The sequence below is a fragment of the Trematomus bernacchii genome, unplaced genomic scaffold (genome assembly GCF_902827165.1).
Source record: "Trematomus bernacchii unplaced genomic scaffold, fTreBer1.1, whole genome shotgun sequence".
In the NCBI taxonomy this organism is placed as follows: Eukaryota; Metazoa; Chordata; class Actinopteri; order Perciformes; family Nototheniidae; genus Trematomus; species Trematomus bernacchii.
The window spans coordinates 1,177,554-1,196,819 of record NW_022987899.1 but is presented as its reverse complement, the minus strand read 5'-3'; the positions used below and the strand labels follow the sequence as shown (position 1 = coordinate 1,196,819).

Genomic DNA, 19,266 nt, shown 5'->3' with positions numbered 1-19,266 from the left:
CATCACCAGTGTCTAGACCCCGGGGGGTTCCTTATATGCTCACGGCTGCATTTCCCCCTTTAGATATACGATTTCAGGATCGGGGTCTAATCGCCAAAGACTTAACATTTATCATATGACATGTGTCAATAAATGTTCTTTAAACAAAATGAAGTCTCTCCTGATTGAACTGCAGTAGGGGGTGATGCAGGGACTATGCATATACAATTATAATGATATTCTAATAGGCATATTTAGTGGAATTGTGTTGAAGTTTGTTGTGTTTTTCTTAGTTGTGCACCTCTTTAAAAAGGATATCTAACATGGCAGTTTGCTATTACAGGTCATTTGTATACATGTCATTTAATCCAAAGCGACTTACAATAAGTGCAGTCAACCATGAGGATACATTTTGTAAATATGGAGAACCACAGTACTTATATTAGAGATGTGTTCAAATAAAATATGTGCTCTTATAATATATAAAAGGAAGCAAAAGAAAGGAAAGACCATCAGGAAATAAACAAAGGATAACAGATTATTTGATAAACAAAAATAGCAAAGGAATGAAGGAAAGGACTTTAAGCAGATATCTTTAGAATGTATTTAATGTATTATCTTAATAGTTATATTTCACTGTACAATATTTAATTCTGTTTCTTTCACCTGGACTCTTGTATTCAAATGTATCGTACTGTGTTGCACTGTTTTAGTATTATTATTATGTTGTTATTTTGTTGTCTGTGTCATGTATATAATATGTTGCACTGTTGGAGGAGCTCGGGACCTAAGATTTTAAATGCCATAACTATACTGTAGCTACTGTGCACATGATAATCCAACCCTTGAATCTTGAATAAGAAAAGACCTAATGGAGATTACAAATAAAGAAAAAAGAAATAATAACATTTTAAGGTTAAGTATCTGGACCAAGGAGAGTTTGCAGGGACTGGGATTGAACCACTGACCCTCTGATTGTAATTTTACTATATTCTCAGATACGTTTGATGTTTTTACATTATCATTCGTGTTTGTTGATTTGTGAAGCCCCCTGAGACAAATGTGTTTTGTGATGCTGGGCTATATAAATACATTTTAATTTAATTTAATTGAATGTAATAGTAGATGCTCCTCTCCCCCGTGAGCCACAGCTGCCTCCTGTTTATTTTAATCAGATCATTTTGTTAACACACTGTAAGTACAGGACGACCAACTGACATCATGGGCACATTAACAGGGTTTTGGCTCTGATCTGGTCTCAAGTCACCTGACACCACACACACACACACACACACACACACACACACACACACACACACACACACACAGGCTCCACCTCGCTCGGCGGGTGTGTGTGAAGAAGCCCGTTATATTTCAAGGTTATCTCCTGCAGGAACCTCTCTCTACGGATCCTATGGGAGTTCTGATAACCGCAGTGTTCCTGTGGGCTGCAGTCGGAGGTAAGCATGCACCACATTCATCAAACTGCTAATGTGTGTGTGTGTGTGTGGGGGGGGGGGGGCTCGGTGTGAAACGACGATAGGTATATGTGTGCGTGTGAGTGTGTGGGTCTCCCAGCAGGCTCATCCTTCACACACTGCCTCAACTGTGTCATTTTACCGGCATGTAGCCTGTATATCTTAATATAAAGAGGCACAATGCGGTATAATGTGATTTACATGGTTAACAGAAGGTGTGTTTGCTAACCCTAAAGCCTCGGGGGTTTACACTAATAGGCTCAAATAAAGCGTTGTTACATAATTCCTCATGCGCCTATACCTTTCTGTTTCTGCCGGACTGAGGGTGTTGTTATTGTCATGGTGCACATTTTAAACACAATCATGTTGGTTAAACAGTCATGTTAAAAAACACTAATGCGGATTAAACCGCGCACATGTTGAGCGGAACAGAGCACATGCTGCAAGGTGCGAACTGTGTGGGAAATACGGTAGGCTAATTATGAAATAAGTGTTGGCTGCTAAAGTGTTAAGAGAGACTCACACAGAGGGGGTATATTAGTCTGCAGTGCTGATACCTGCTGAGTCCTGAGGTAACACTGCAATAACATACATTTAGCTTACAGGATGAATAGAAAATGGAATAGGATGAGCATTGTTGTCATTTGGTTCAATCGGAGAAAGATTACGTACTCAAATATTGTCATTACATTGTAAATAAACTCAAATGAATTCATCTAAATTTGACTCAAGTAATAGTACAACAGTATTAGCACCAACATATAAAAGTACTCACTCTGCAGAATGGCCCTTTTCACATGTTACATGATTGTGTTTTAAGTTGTAATGCATTAATGTCAATGTTGTGCTTTTAAGGTGGGGTTTAATTGGATATACTGCTGGGTATCTTAACCTATGATTTATTAGGTCATTTGTATTATTAATCTATATATGCAAAGTAGCTATAGTAACTAAAGCTGTTAAATAATGTAGAGGAGTACAAATTAAATTAAAATGCCCTCAAGAAGTGTAAAAGTTGCATAATGTAAAAATACTTGAGTGAATGTGATTTGAATTTTTGCTTGGCTTTTCGTGGTGACGTTCATTAAAACAAATTATACATGCAGTAATAAAAGAAAGCAGCATCAAAACAATAGGCACAAGCATGATTAAATGTAAATATTTAAAGATATGAAATGTTATAAATATTAACAAACAAGCAGACTTCACACTCTGTAATATTTGGCAAAAACTACTCTTATAAAGATATGTGTCTTCTACATGTTAAAATAAATAATCGCCACCACAGAACCAGCATCTGTAGGTAATAACAATCCTACTGCGCCACGTATTGCCAGTGCAGACCTACATTTAATGCAGGGAATCCTGTTATAAACTCATTATTGTGCCTCTCTCAGCCCCTATAGGTAGTCCTGACTCAGATGTGGCTCTAAAGTTACACAAGGCAACATGTTTTTGCAAAAATACGTGTTTTATTTCTGATTTCTGAACATGGGGTTTAGTTGGGCAGCAGCAGAGGAAGCTAATACACAGCTTTGTAATGATGAGGCCGAGGTGTCCCAGCTTACACACACACACACACACACACACACGCACGCACGCACGCACGCACGCACACACACACACACACACGCACACACACACACACACACACACACACACACACACACACACGCACACACACACACACACACGCACAGGCAGCTCACATGTCTCTACGAGGGTTCAACAGTGGTCAATTTGTCGATTAGCCTCATTGATCCTGATCTGTGTTCTGAGGTCACAGATCAACAGCTTCTACATTTGTTAAATCAATGATTTTCGCCCGGTTGTGTTTCAGTTCGGAGTTGAATTGAAAGACAATTTAATAAACAATCAGAGCTCACTGGGCTCTGGTTTCAGACAGAGGGTGAAAAGAGGTGCTGCAGCACAGTAGGAGTATAGGAATAGAATACAGTAGGTGAAAATATAGACATTATATTTTTAAATATATGAGTACGCTATAGAATATATAGCCATTTTAGGAATAGAATAAGTAACTAAGACTACTTTGTAAAGTCTTACAGCTTCTATATCAATATTTGTTGCACTGTTGTGTTGTTTAAAAACACAAATATGTATATTTGGTGAAGGTAATGTTTAATTTAATCTTCATTTGGTTTGAAAGTGTTAATTTGACATCAATTGAAAATAAATCTTTCTACATTGATCAAACAGGACCTTTAGACCGAGGCGCAGACATCGAACAGCCTCATATCTTGTGTCTTAGCCTGTCTAATATATAATCATCAGATAAAAGTGTTCTGAACATACATAGATAGTGGTGTATTCCGACATGCAGGTCCTGGTGTGGTTCACTGTATCTCCGTGAGAAAAGGCGCTGACGGCACAGCTCAGTGTGTCGTTAATGAGCCATTGGCAGGCGAGGATTGGTGCCACATTTAGCCCTGATGGGAAACTACCTGCGAGCTAAAGCCTCCGGGAGCATCCTGCAGATAGGGGGGGGGGGTTAAGCTTCTATCCTGCGTCACTTTAAGGTAGCTGTGCTGACCTTAATGAGGGGAAAGCTACACCCACGCCTGTGCAACACCAACATTACTAAGTGGACAAAGTAGTTCATCTGTGATGCTCCCTGCAGCTGTTGCTTCGCTAAAAATATTCACTTGTGTGACTATTTTGAGCTACTTGTACTTTAGTGTTTTCATTTTATGCTACTTCCCCACTACATTTCAGAGCCACATATCATACTTTTTATTCCACTACATTTATTTACCACTCTAATTACTTTTAAAACAACAAATGATACGCGTAGTTGGTATGATGCAGTACTGTAATCAACCCAGTATTTTAAAGGGGCCCTATTCTGCTGATGTTCAGGTGTATATCAGTATGTAGTGTCTCTACTTTAAAGAGTCCTCTCCTGCTGATGTTCAGGTTCATATCAGTATGTAGTGTCTCTACTTTAAAGAGTTCTCTCCTGCTGATGTTCAGGTGTATATCAGTATGTAGTGTCTCTACTTTAAAGAGTCCTCTCCTGCTGATGTTCAGGTGTATATCAGTATGTAGTGTCTCTACTTTAAAGAGTCCTCTCCTGCTGATGTTCAGGTGTATATCAGTATGTAATGTCTCTACTTTAAAGAGTCCTCTCCTGCTGATGTTCAGGTGTATATCAGTATGTAGTGTCTCTACTTTAAAGAGTCCTCTCCTGCTGATGTTCAGGTGTATATCAGTATGTAGTGTCTCTACTTTAAAGAGTCCTCTCCTGCTGATGTTCAGCTGTATATCAGTATGTAGTGTCTCTACTTTAAAGAGGTCCTCTCCTGCTGATGTTCAGGCTGTATATCAGTAATGTAGTGTCCTCTACTTTAAAGAGTCCTCTCCTGCTGATGTTCAGGTGTATATCAGAATGTAGTGTCTCTACTTTAAAGAGTCCTCTCCTGCTGATGTTCAGGTGTATATCAGAATGTAGTGTCTCTACTTTAAAGAGTCCTCTCCTGCTGATGTTCAGGTGTATATCAGTATGTAGTGTCTCTACTTTAAAGAGTCCTCTCCTGCTGATGTTCAGGGTGTATATCAGAATGTAGTGTCTCTACTTAAAGAGTCCTCTCCTGCTGATGTTCAGGTGTATATCAGTATGTAGTGTCCTCTACTTTAAAGAGTCCTCTCCTGCTGATGTTCAGGTGTATATCAGTATGTAGTGTCTCTACTTTAAAGAGTCCTCTCCTGCTGATGTTCAGGTGTATATCAGTATGTAGTGTCTCTACTTTAAAGAGTCCTCTCCTGCTGATGTTCAGGTGTATATCAGTATGTAGTGTCTCTACTGTGACATGTCTCCGTGCTTTAATGTTCAAAAAGCTCTTTATTTTTCTCACACTGAGATGTCCCGCCCCTTAGGCTATCAGGTTCAATGTGTTGGAGCGCTAGCCAATAGAAGCGCGAGCGTTACATAGTGATGTCTGTTTATCGTAATAATTATGGGATAATATAATACTCCGTAACACTAATATTGTGGAAAGAGCTCCATATTGAGTACTTTGACTTATTGACTTATCCCTCTGTACTTCTACTTAAGTAGCATTTTGAATTCAGGGCTTTTACTTGTAATGGAGTACTTAAAGAACATAGTATAGTAAAAGTATTTCTTCCATCTCTGACTCCATCTCTCTCTCTCTCTGACTCCATCTCTCTCTCTCTCTCTCTCTCTCTCTCTCTCTCTCTCATCTCTCTCTCTCTCTCTCTCTCTCTCATCTCTCTCTCTCTCGCTCTCTCTCTCCTTCTCTCTCTCTCTCTCTCTCTCTCTCTCTCTCTCTCTCTCTCTCTCTCTCTGTTTCTTTGTTTGTGTCTCAGTGGGAAGCCGGCCAGTGTCCTCACCACTTAACGATGCAAAGGTCAGAAACAAGTCCTTTCTTATTATATGTATATAATATATTTATATAGTTTCTTTTTTTAATTAGTCAACCTTATTGTGTGTGTTTATTTTGTGCCTCCAGGTTGAATGTATTATTCAGGAGACACTTAATGAGGACGAGTCGCATCATGACTGCGGCCCACAGCTAGCAGGTGACGTCTTTAATAACAGTGTGAAATGTCTGTATTTTTCCCGGGTCTTTACGACTGAATGAATATCCATTATATTTTAAACACATTCCTGACATCTTATAGACCAAACAACCAATCCATTAATACAACAAATAGAAGATTAATGAACAACTAAAAATCACTCGACTAATTCTTAGATTGATCGACTTTTCATTTAATATTACTTGGAGATACAAGATAGCGAACTAATGCGAATCATCTATCGCAAGATGCTTTTGGTCTTTTTGCTGAAATTTGACAACTTTTTTATGGATGTTTTGCTGTGTAAAGACGACACAGATACATTTGTAGAGACTGTGCACTCCGCTCTGCATCAGCCAAACGGCTCGCTGGCTGCACCCTCACTGCGAGGGGGACCCAAGGTTCCCATCAGCAAAAACACGTGGGTTTGCTATCCTGGCTCCAAAATGGTGGAATGAGCTCCCCATTGACATCAGGACAGCAGAAAGCTTACACATCTTCCGGCGCAGACTGAAAACTCATCTCTTTCGACTCCACTTCGAGCGATAGAATTACTAACAAAGCACTTATATAATAACTAAGGACTGGCTTATCTAGAGCCAGTTGAGTAGCACTTGAAATGTGTTGGCTCTATGAAACCTGATGTACTTATATGATTCTGTTTTCTTCAAGTTTGTATCTTCTTGGTCGAATGCACTTATTGTAAGTCGCTTTGGATAAAAGCAAAGTAATGTAATGTAATGTGTTGGTATTCTATACTCTGTTGTGTTATTAAAGTATTATGTGTAATTGTTTCTGCAGAGGAGCTCGATGAGGTGCAGAGACACCAGGGTCTGCTGGGCGAGCTGCAGAGGCTCGCTGACGACGGTACGCACAAACTCACTTTCACACGCTCATGTGCAAGAAGACATTGTCTGATTTACTGTTTTATTTATGTTGATTTGAAATAAATGAATGTAAATGTCACAAATGTGTCAAAAATGATTCTCCCATCACACACAAGTGATGATGAATCTTAGCACCACATGGCACTAACTTGTTGTAAACTTTACTCTGAAATGCGTTTAGTTTGGAGCATTATTTCCCCTTTGAATGTGTTTGTGTTTATTATATCTTAACTATTTTAAACAAATGATTAGTCTAATAAAGTAAGTGTTCTTGGACCATTTAGTAGTTTATATTTTAGGGGTATTTGGATGGTTACTAATGGGTGTTTTTAAAAAGGCCCTATTATGCTTTTTCCCTTTCCTGTAATGTGTTCTATAAAAACATGGAGACATGACACACTCCTATTGGCTAGCGCTCCAACACATTGTACGTGATAGGCTAAGGGGCGGGACATCTCGAAGCGGTTGACCAATCACAACAGAGTACTTGTAATTTCCACCTTTGTGAATAAAATGTATGTAATTGTTTCAGAGCGAGAGCATGCGAAGGAGCGCTACGAGTACAACCTGTCTGACGATGAGAGCGACTTCGAGCAAGGAGACGAGGAGGACCAAATGGAGGAAGAGGAGGAGAGAGACGTGACCGACCCTCCAAAGGAGACAGAGGAAAAGGAGGACATTAAGAAGAAGAAGTTAATGGATGAGCCACGCATCGAACACAGAGGCAGCGACACGGAGGAGGAGCGAGCGAAGGAGCTGGAGGAGCTGCTGGCCGAGGAGATCACCAAGAAAGGGAAGGAGGCGAGGAACGACAAGGAGCTGAAAGAACTGCTGAAAGAACTGAAGAAGAAACGCTACGAGGCGGTGAAGGAGAGGGAGATCCAGAAGAGCTCCGAGACACAGGAGGAGGCGGACGCAGTGGAGAAGGAGGAGGAGGAGAAGAAGAAGGAGAAGGGGGAAACAGAGGAGGACTTGGAGAAGCAGAGGATTGACGAGCGGAGGAAGAACGAGGTGGAGCTGATGGTAGAGAGGGAGAAAGTGGAGAAGGAGCTGAAGGAGCTGCTCGGGGAGAAGGAGAGCAAAGGCAAGATGGACCAGGAGAAGGAGAGGAAGGAGAAGCAGGAGGAGCTGGACGAGCTGGTGAGGAAGATGAAGCGAGTTCAGGAGGAAGAGGAGGAGGAGACGCAGGGAGGGAAGAAAGAGGATGGAGGAGGCGTGGATCAGAAGATAGAGGAGGAGGAGAAGAAGAAGGAGGGAGGAGACGACAAGGAGACCGGGGAGAAAGTGGAGAACGAAGTGAGGAAGAAGGACGAGGAAGGGGAGGTGAAGGAGCCGCAGCAGAAGAGGGTGATGGAGAAAGCCAGCGATGAAGCCACCAAGCAGTTTGAAAGGGAGAGGAACAAGGATGCAGAGGAAGAGGAGGAGGAAGATGAGGAGGGAGGAGATGAGGATGGAGGAGATGAGGATGAATATGTTAGGGAGGATGAGGAGGGGCAGGAGGAGGAAGACAATGAGGAAGGGGACGCTGAAGAAGATGAAGGGGAGGTAAGGAGGACGACATTTAATTAATTCGTTTTGAATTGTTTTTAAACCATGTTGTACTTTTATTATCTGCCAGCAGGTACCAAGTGCATACTTCAGTGCTGTGATCTGAAACATTGTTGTTGTTGTTGTTGTGTCCGGTTTTCTAAATGTTTCCTTTCTACACACAGGAGCTGCTGGAGATCGAAGCAGAGCTGCGCAAAGTGGCTGCAGAGCTGAGGGCGCTTCGCAGAGGATAAGACACACACACACACACACGCGCGCACACGCACACGCACACGCACACGCACACACACACACACACACACACACACACACACACACACACACACACACACACACACACACACACACACACACACACACACACACACACATACCCATTTCCTGGAGACTTATCCTAACCTTAACCATAACCAACACATGCCTAACCCTAACCCTAACCCTTAACCCTTAACATGTCTCTCCCAGCATACACGCGGTTTGATTGGCTAGCGCTTGAACTGTCAGATTTGCCTAAACGGGATTTGATTGGCCGACGCTTCCACCTCAGCTTCAAAAGTTGAACATTGCTCAACTTTGAATCCTGAAAATCCTGAAAATCTCTGCTCTGCTTCCCACAATGCAGTTCGGCGAAAAGTGAGGCAAAGTGACGTCACCCCATTCAAAGTGAATGGGCAGAAGCGTTAGAAGATTTTTTTAATGCTGCTGTGTGGACGCTCCATTACCCTTACCCTAACCCTAACCAAGTCTTCACCCTAAAATGTATGATTCCCCTCATGGGGACCTCCATTTTGTCCCCATAAGGGAGGCGAGTCCCCACACGTGACTGCGTAAACAGATTTAGGTCCCCACAAGTATAGTAATGCTAGGCCACCCACACACACACACACACACACACACACACACACACACACACACATTCAGCTCACACACTTTCCCTTCTCACAGCCTTTGAATCCCCTGCAGCACTCAGAGATCTTCAGAAGTGAACATGTAAACGGACGTTAGTAGAAACTGTTGTTTTCATCTCTGCTTCTAGATCGCCTGCAGTAGGCTTTCACCGTTTCCAATCAGTGTAAAAAAAAAAAGGAGGCGCACTTTTCTAGAGAATCTAAGAGACATTGATCTCCTGTAGAAGCTGTTTGTAACGTAGACAGGTCATTCACTAAAGTCCTGTAGAAGCTGTTTGTAACGTAGACAGGTCATTCACTGAAGTCCTGTAGAAGCTGTTTGTAACGTAGACAGGTCATTCACTGAAGTCCTGTAGAAGCTGTTTGTAACGTAGACAGGTCATTCACTAAAGTCCTAAACCGCCATGGATGAAAAGCATTCAGCACTTTTATTCAGATGTTATTATCGACGGCAGATTCATCCTCGCTGGTTGTTCTTACTGGGATTCCCTACTATAAGTAATATGTGTATTTAAATGTATATTGTGTGCAATAACTGATGTGTAAGCTGTTCTGACTGTTAACGACATGTACTACTACCGATATGGGGAGTCCTCTTCTTCGTTTCTTCAATGATAAAATAAGGATTGTGTTTCATTTGGCTCTCGCACTGTTAAACTCAGACTGTTTGTGACGAACCGGAGTGACACAAACAAACAAACAAACAAACACACAGAGACAGGAAGCAGCTCAGCGGTTACATCTGTTTGTCTTTGAGATGTGATGAGCTTACAAGGTCTAAAAGTGTCACTCCAGGTTCTCAGCTTTGCACTCTTATCTAAAAATAGCCAAGGAGAAGTCGAGGGAAGACGGAGTCACTAAAAGCCATTTTGTTGTCTCTTTGTAAACAGCAACAATAACATGTATACACGCTCTGTAGTGTTAGTGTTCATGGCTGTCATGTCCTTTTGTGTAAATATCAGATATGTATGTCTGCAAGCCAAGGTCAAATAAGGAAATATGAAGCAACAGCGCCCCCAAGAGGACACTGGGTAGAACTTATCAGGGTAGGCCCACTTTACTGCAATAACACTATAGACTACAGCACATGTTAACGCAATAATTAGCCAAATAATGAATGATTTCATGTATTTTAATATGTTATCAAAGTGCATCATAGAGTACTCGTTTAGCAGATATAATCTCTTTTTCTACACAGCCAAGATTTACAGTACATTCATGTATTTGTGTGAACTCGGAGTGATAACACACACACACACACACACACACACACGATCAGTCAACACTGATTACTGTCTATTCCAAAGATGAGGTGTTTGTTCACTTTAATAACAAATGCAAAACTAATGTACTCTTTTTTTTGTTTTCTATATTAGTGCAACGTTTTTTTCACAATCTTACAAAAAACCAGCAAGAGAGACGTAGGAAATGTCTGTTGGGGAGGGGGGTGACAACAAGGGCATAAAGGGACGTTTCGGACAACAGGATAATAAAAAACACCATTTGTAATATTTACTGGCCAATCAGAGTGCTGTATTTTGTGCCTGCTGTATCTTCTTCTATGCTACCTGTCAATCAAATCAATAAACAAGATATTAAACCATTAATGTGTCGTCAGTGTTGGTTTGTGTAAATAGAGTATCACTTATATCTGTAGTGTGATTGACAGGAGTTTAAAAATCAAGCCATTCTGACGTGTAGAAGTCGTGTTACAATTCAAGCTAAATCTTGAGTTTGGTCCCAGAAAAACACTGGCAAAGACAAAGAGAAATGACTTGATTTGTCGTGTGAAGCTGTTGAAACAGTCATTGGTCTTTGGCTGCAGCAGATGAAGCTCCTGAAGTCAGTTTTTCATCCGGAGAGACGGCCGGCTGTTTGCCCAACACTGACTGGATGTGGCTGAGCAGGGCCGAGAAAAACTGAGGCACTCCTTCATATCCTGAGAGGGAGAGAGAAGTGTATATCAGTTTACATTTGTATGTGTGTGTAGTGTCACGAGCTCCACATCGTTTCAAATCCTGCCTCCCTCCTGGCTCTTGCGATCATGAATGCGTGTCATTCTAGCCTAAATACATTACAAAAATATTTTCAGGTGCTTGCCCATTTAAAGGTTAAAGGTTTGTTTATACATGGTACTTTAGGCTGCCTTACAAATGAGTGCAGGCCTAGTTTAACACGCAAATACATTTTATAAATGAGTAGTTAGTCCTTATTCCTTCTCTCTTTTGGTAAAGTGTTCCCCTGCAAAACACATATTGTTGACCCTTTGCAAACTTGCTGAATTTCAAATAGTTTACAACAATATTAAAAAACAGTTTCACACCAGCCATGTTCCTGATAATGATAAGAGACGTCTCTGCCACATGTTGATGTCGATGACGGTGAGGGTGTGTGTGTGTGTGTGTGTGTGTGTGTGTGTGTGTGTGTGTGTGTGTGTGTGTGTGTGTGTGTGTGTGTGTGTGTGTGTGTGTGTGTGTGTGTGTGTGTGTGTGGAGCTACCTGGGAAGATGTTGATGTCGATGACGGTGAGGGTGTGTGTGTGTGTGTTGATGATGACGTCCACGCCGAACAGAGCCATGCCGAGCTGAAGTCGCAGCTCTTTGACCAGAGCGGCCACGGCCTCAGAGCTGGGGGGGGGCAGCAGGGGCGTCTGCTCGTCCAGCTGAGAGGTAAGGTAAGGTAAGGTAAGGTAAGGTAAGGTAAGGTACGGTAAGGTAAGGTAAGGTAAGGTAAGGTAAGGTACGGTAAGGTAAGGTAAGGTAAGGTAAGGTAAGGTAAGGTAAGGTAAGGTAAGTTTATTTATATAGCACATTTTCAGACACAGAGGCAATTCAAAGTGCTTCACATCATCATTAAAACTTAATAAGAAGACAACAGAAAGAAACACAATAAATAAACACAATGGAATAACAGATTCATAAAAACCATGCATAAAAGAGATGCAGAATATTTTAAAAACAACATTGTAAATACGGTAGGTGCTAAAACAAGTTAAAAGACTTCTGGGTAAGCAGCTGTAAAAAGCTTAAACATCAGGAAGACAAGAAGGAGGACAATTCTAGCATTTATTTACAGAAAGTTATCTGGAAATGGGACAGAATCTACATGTTAACTTCACATTCAATGAGGCCCTTTTTCAAGCAGTTTTGCAGTCATAGTATCCCTTAGGTTGGGATAAGAAGTGAGAAATAAGAGGAGAAGTCGATATAGGCTTTGTTAAAAACAGCGTTATGACTTACTGCTGTGAGAGCAGAGTTGGACTCGGGCTTGGACACATGATGGCTGTTGAAGAAGATCGTGTTCCTGTCTGGAGGCAGAGAGAGGACATACGTGAGGAGAGGATACAGGGAACACATGGTGCAAAGAAAAGCAAGGATGTACACCGTAGGTCAAAGCGAAACAGAGACAGTACAATAATTATATATGGTATATATGCTATGATATAGCGCTTTGTAGTGCTCCAAGACACTTTACAAGCAAATAAAGACAATTAAGTATGTAACCCCAGAACCTGCTTCATACTTTTTCCATTTTACGTCAAAACATTTTTTAAAAGCCTGCAGGTGGCACTAGATTAAAAGAAAGTAAATCACCAAAGTTATAGGGAAGGAAAGGAAAGGAAAAGAAAGGAGAGGAGGGGAAATGTAAGGAAAGGAAAGGAAAGGAATTAAGTAAATGAAAGGGGGAAAAGGAAGGTATAGGAAAGGAAAGCAAATTAAAAGACAGGAAAGGAAAGGAAAGTATAGTAAAGGAAGGAAAAGGAGATGAGAGGGAAAGGAAGGAAATGAAAGGATAGGAGAGGAGAGGAGATGAGAGGAAAGGAAAGGAAAGGAGAGGAGACGAGAGGAAGCAAAGGAAAGGAGAGGAGAGAGAGAGAAGAGGAGAGGAAAGGAAAGGAGAGGAGAGGAAAGGAGAGGAGAGGAGAAGAGGAGAGGAAAGTCCTTCTCTTCGAGGCTCTCTTCCTTCCCTTCCCCTTCCTTCCCTTGTCTTCTCAAGTCTCTTTCTCACTTCCTTCACTCCTTCTTTCAAAGTTCTTCTCTTCTACTCTCTTGGAGGAGGAAGGAAAGCTTCCCCAAAGGAAAGGAAAGGAAAAGAAAGGAGAGGAGAGGAGAGGAGAGGAGAGGAGAGGAGAGGAGAGGAGAGGAGAGGAGAGGAGAGGAAAGGAAAGGAAAGGAAAGGAAAGGAAAGGAAAGGAAAGGAAAGGAAAGGAAAGGAAAGGAAAGGAAATGAATGGAGGTCTTTTTTTAGTTCCTGCAGACTGACCACAGGGGCCAGGAGGGAAGTTCTTGAGGGAGGGTCTCTCTACGCAGAAGTGTTTCTCTCCCACCACGAAGACTTTGTGCAGAACAGCTCCGTGATTAACGAAGCTCTGCAGAACACAGGGAGCACGAACATCTGCCAGACCCCCCCCACTGAAGATCAGACACATCTGCAAAGCACACACATCATGCACTTAGTGAACAGAGAGGAAATCAAAGGAGGAAACACACATGGATTCATAATGTTGACCTTACTCACCTCGTGGGAGAGAGAGCCATGAGCCACTCTGGTTTTACAAACTGGGGTCAACAGAGACAAAGAGGAAGTGTTAGTGCGTCTGCCAAACATCATGAGGAGGCAAACAGGAAGGAAGGACACTTGGATGTTGCATTATCTTATTAAGTATGTGCACATTCACAACAGAAATCTAATCATTGGATGATCATCCAAATTTAATTTTGTTAAAACATTAGCGACAAGAGGAAATCAATATATCGTTTTTTCTCAAACCATAAATCAGAAAATGCTGTCAAACGCCACTGAAAACGATATTTCTACATGTTTTTAGTAGTTAAAGTCTCTATAAATCAGGCTATGAATGATAAATGAAAAAACTCCTCAGTAAAAACCTTTGGAATAAAGAAAGTAATGAAACTGGAGAGTGGGTTGTATGTGAGTGCTACTTAAGTAGAGATTTCAGGCTCCGAGTATAAGAAGAAACATGTGTTTAAATGTTTACAAAGTATAGTACTTACACAATTATTTTTGGTATTTACAGTTTTCGTTAAAATATGCAAACAAGGAATCATTCAGTGGTGACTTTCGGTGGATTCAGGAGAAGTGTACAGATGCAAATGGACCAGTAAATAAACACCTTATTGTTCTTGCATGTAGAGCCGGGGTGTCAAACTCAAGGCCCGACTTCATTTGATCCGGCCCGCAAGAGCTTGCAATACGGTTACATGCCGCTGTACAGAAGCACGTTGCCCATAAACTACATGTCCCACAATGCATCTGATTTTGTGACAATGAAGAGACTTGCAATTATTTGCCCTAGACTTCTGCTTCCAGACGTAATTAATTATGAAGTTATTACCCTACGCCGCTTCCGGACAGGCAAGGCAGGCAACTGGGGCCCCGGACCAGAAGGGGGCCCCCAAAGAAGGTAGATTAAGAAGGTCCACAGCAACGACAACATGAAGGGGGGGGGGGGGGGGCGTGCTGTCGGCTGTGCGTGGTGATGAAAAGCTGGTTAGAGGGGCCCCCAGTGAATGTTTGAATGTTTGCCTAGGGCCCCCACAGACTCTAGAATCGGCACTGCCTATCCGATAATAATCCAATGCAGAGGCAATAATGTAATATAATACATTATTTTATATATATTATATATTTATATGTATAATTATATAATCTTAAAGTTACAACTGGCCTTTTGAGTGCAACCATAATGCTAATGTGGCCCGCGATGAAATTGAGTTTGACCCCCCTGATGTCTCAAAATGTAGGGTTTTTGCTAATGAACACAGGAGAGTGAGATAGGAAGGATACAGAGAGAGAGAGAGAGAGAGAGAGAGAGAGAGAGAGAGAGAGAGAGAGAGAGAGAGAGAGAGAGAGAGAGAGAGAGAGAGAGAGAGAGAGAGAGAGAGAGCACTGACTGAGAGGAAAGCTGAGAGTGGTCACAGCTTGTTGAACGGACGACAGATCATCAGCACTCTGGATCTCCAGGTAGGAAGGACTGCAGACACGCCAGTCTGTCGGAGAGAAGATATACAGTAGTAGAACATATAATAATTATAATGGATTAGGTAGTGTAATGAACAGGTCTGTGGATGTAAAACGTATCATACAGTTACTCCTTTTGAAGGTGCCATCCAAACATTCAGAATAGACAACATACAACAACAAAGACAGCATTCATACATACATAAAAGAATAACGAAATAAAGTGCAGGAATGACTTCATGGTAGAGTCAATATGTATGTATGATCAATTATATATATTATTGCACAGGGGAGGAAGACTAAGCGGTTTTAGTGCAAGAGTTCAGCCATGATTGCTCTGGGGAAGAAACTGTCTTTGAGTCTTTTTGTCTTTGCTTTTCATACACTTTTTCAAACAAGTGAAAACCGGGGGTGTGAACTTTCCTTTACAATGAGAAGAGAGCAGAGAAGACTCCTGGAAATAAGAGATTCACTGAGTAAAAGTTATAAATATTATAATATATCTTAAAGGTCCCATGTCATGGCCATTTCTACTGATCATAATTCCATCGTTGAGGTCGACTAGAATAGATTTAAATTGTGCAATTTTCCAAACTCACATTGGTTTCTCATACAGCATCTCTGTATAGTATGTGTATTCACTCTCTGTCCTAAACGGCTTGTTGGAGCTTCCCCCCCCCCCGCTCCCTGTGAGCCCAGTGTGCTCTGATTGGTCGAGACGTTGCTGCGAGCAGCTGCGAGGAGCGGACAGGTTTCCGGGTCGGCGATACAGCGAGAACAAGCGAAACTCATCCTGAGCACACACAAACACTCACAGCCGAAGTAAAAGCAATAAGTGTGTCTTGATATTGACTAAGAAAAAGGTTTATAACGCTGTGAGAATGGGTCTGCAGAGAGCATTTGTCCGCCATCCCAACTCGTCTATTACCAGCGTTCAGGGAGCTCTATGCAAGTCAATGGGGACTCCCTGTTAGTTAGCCAAGGGATCCTGGTGTGTGAGGTGCTCCAAGGATTGGTCCATTTGGGCCAATCCGGTCATTTGTTGTTGATTTGGGTGTTCACACGTCACAGAACCCAGGAAGCAAACAATGGAAAAAGAGAAATCCCCGACGAGGCGTTCTGGGGCAGCATAGACAGGTCTTTTCTGTGTTAGAGTTTTACTCGCTACAGGGTGTACTTTGAGGGTTTGTGACTCTGCAGACCGTTTACATGCAGAAAAACCTTCATAACACACAAGGGGACGGGTAATAACCGGAAAAGCATGACATGGGAGCTTTAACCAAAACAACCAACTAAAGAGAGGTCAAATAAGTACAATAAACGATACACACATAGCCAATCCTCTCTTTGAGACATTGGATAAAATGCAACAGATTTACATAATTTGTACTTATTTCTAGTGTAATAAACATTGATTTGCACCTTCTGCGTACACTTTTGGATTGTAGCACTTTGCCTTAACCAACCTCACTTGTTGTAATGGTTGGATTTGTTATTGTTGTGTGTTTTCTGTTGTTGTTTAGAGTAATAATAATGAACAAAGCAACAGTTCACCTCGGAGTGAATTGTGCAGCTCGCTCATGATCCGATACGATGCAAAGCGGTCGAGCAGCCGGGTCATGGCGGGCAGCGGGTCCAGAAGAACCGTGCTGGGGTTACCTGACACAAAACTCTGTAATGAGAGAGACAGACATCATCGAGCATACAGTATCAATAATAACGGCTTATTAAGAAGAACACAACTTCATTCATAATCAATATTCCTCTTAAAAAGCATCAATGGGAAAGAAGAAAAAAACCAGAATCAGAATCAGAAATAGTTGCTTCATTTTGGAATAAAATAAAGTAAAATAAAAATGTATAAATAAAATAGAATAAATACATATAATACAAAAATAATACAAATATTTTAGAAAACATGGAAAAGTCACGATAAAAAAAATACACATTGTAAAACAACATAGACAAATACAAATATGTAAAATGTGTAAATTACAATTATACATTATATTCTATTAATAACATTAATGCTGTGTGGTAAAGTCATTTTAAACTGATATGAGTATTGCACAGTTGTATAATTAATGTAAAAGTTTGATCTTTTGTTTACCTGGAAGTTGGCGAGGAGCTGCTGTGATTGGCTGTCGTGCTCAGCCTCCACAATGACGTCAGACAGCTTGTGGACGATGACGTCAAAGGGCCCCTGAGGTCCCATTGGCTGAGTGAGGTCGATCTGACAGGATATATTAGCCATTTAACATGTTGAGGTTTTTAATTGTATGTTTTTAATTACATAACGTTACAGTGTTTGGCCACCAGGGGGCAGTATGACCCTGTCTGTGAGGAACTGGTCAGGTGTTTTAGGGTCACAGGAAATATTGTTGAGCAGAAGTGGCGGGACCATGGGTGTTTCTCAATCGCGAGTAAAGCTGCTGCAGAGCCACTATTTCAAGCATACTACGTCATCGAGTGCCGCCGAAGTACTGTTCCAATCTCCAGCATACTTGGAAATCTACCGAGCCCGCCGTACTCCGTTTGGAGAAATATCGAGGCTGCACATGAGTAGACTCCGCGGTCTTAAAATCCCCACAATGCTTTGCGCACGGACCAATTTCCCAAATCTGTGGCGGAAGATGTAAGAGGCGGGGCCTCTCATATGACGCACACCTGCACACTTGCTAGCCTGTTCCACTCTTTGGGTGTTTCTCAATCGCGAGTACGCTTGCTTGGTAGCACATGTCTGCCGAGCATCTTGCTTCAGAAGCGAGTCAAGAATACTTCCTAGCATTTGGAAAACAAAGAGTGGAACACGCTAGCAAGTGTGCAGGTGTGTGTCATATGAGAGGCCCCACCTTACATCTTCCGCCACAGATTTGGGGAACTTGGTCCGTGCGCAAAGCATTGTGGGGATTTTAAGACCGCGGAGTCTACTCATGTGCAGACTCGATATTTCTACGTACGCCGGGCTCGGTAGATTTCCAAGTATACTGGAGATTGGAACAGTACTTCGGCGGCACTCGATGACGTAGTATGCTTGAAATAGTGGCTCTGAAGCAGCTTTACTCGCGATTGAGAAACACCCTGAGTTTTCCAAATGTCAGGAAGTATTCTTGACTCGCTTCTGAAGCAAGATGCTCGGCAGACATGTGCTACCAAGCAAGCGTACTCGCGATTGAGAAACACCCACTGTGTGCTGTGTGCTCTGCATGTGTGACCATTAAAGACGGTTTCATCCCTCCGATTCAATCTATTCTGTCAGTTTGTCTTGTCCTGTCTCCATGTCAGTAGTCTGCGTACCAGCAGTTACTTACCTTATCTCAAGCCTGATTCATGCTCCTGATTTACTTTGTAAATTTTGTTCCTCACTTAATGAGCGATTTTCTTTCGTGCCTTTTTTAACCTCGTGATCGATCTTGTTTTGTATTCCTATTTTTGAAAATAAAGTATTTACTCATACTTTACCTCTGTCTCCCGGCTCGTGCATTTGAGTCCTTTACCTTGTGTATCTATATAAAAATCAGTCTTGAGATATTCCCTGTAGTACTTTTGCATTTGCCCTATCCAAATGCATTAAAATCTATAACAGGTATGCATCATCATTATTTAATGTTTATAGTTTAAGTACAGTTTTTTCCCTCATTTATGTTGATCATTACATTAAGTTTCATTTAGCTAACGCTTTTATCCAAAGCGACTTACAATAAGTGCATTCGACCAAGAAGATACAAACTAGAAGAAAACAGAATCATATAAGTACATCAGGTTTCATAGAGCCCAAGCATTTCAAGTGCTACTCAACAGGCTTTAGATAAGCCAGTCCTTAGTTAGTATAAAGTGCTTTGTTAGTAATTCTATCGCTCGAAGTGGAGTCGAAAGAGATGAGTTTTCAGTCTGCGCCGGAAGATGTGTAAGCTTTCTGCTGTC

The 19,266-nt window shown here is 41.7% G+C and overlaps 2 protein-coding genes and 1 long non-coding RNA gene across 3 annotated transcripts in view; 2 read left to right on the top strand and 1 right to left on the bottom strand.

The window, feature by feature from the left end:
- Positions 1-1,321: 1,321 nt before the first annotated feature.
- LOC117469952 (cilia- and flagella-associated protein 251-like) lies at positions 1,322-8,724 on the top strand. The gene is made up of 6 exons (XM_034114446.1): positions 1,322-1,439; positions 5,805-5,845; positions 5,948-6,017; positions 6,819-6,884; positions 7,437-8,449; positions 8,617-8,724. The coding sequence occupies exons 1-6, from the start codon at positions 1,394-1,396 to the stop codon at positions 8,683-8,685; spliced, it is 1,305 nt and encodes a 434-aa protein (XP_033970337.1). The 5' UTR covers positions 1,322-1,393; the 3' UTR covers positions 8,686-8,724.
- Positions 8,725-9,281: 557 nt separating this feature from the next.
- On the top strand, positions 9,282-10,967 carry LOC117470026. The gene is made up of 2 exons (XR_004554645.1): positions 9,282-9,606; positions 9,651-10,967. It is a non-coding gene; the product is annotated as an uncharacterized LOC117470026 (long non-coding RNA).
- LOC117470023 (inositol-tetrakisphosphate 1-kinase-like) overlaps positions 10,477-19,266 on the bottom strand; it is a 36,739-nt gene continuing 27,949 nt past the window's right edge. The window contains exons 3-10 of the mRNA XM_034114543.1: positions 17,453-17,575; positions 16,897-17,014; positions 15,276-15,371; positions 13,879-13,919; positions 13,624-13,789; positions 12,600-12,667; positions 11,860-12,022; positions 10,477-11,299 (exon numbers count right to left, since the gene is read on the bottom strand). Coding sequence (XP_033970434.1) covers positions 11,166-11,299; positions 11,860-12,022; positions 12,600-12,667; positions 13,624-13,789; positions 13,879-13,919; positions 15,276-15,371; positions 16,897-17,014; positions 17,453-17,575 — 909 coding nt within the window. The 3' untranslated portion in view covers positions 10,477-11,165. The remainder of the gene's footprint in view (positions 11,300-11,859; positions 12,023-12,599; positions 12,668-13,623; positions 13,790-13,878; positions 13,920-15,275; positions 15,372-16,896; positions 17,015-17,452; positions 17,576-19,266) is intronic.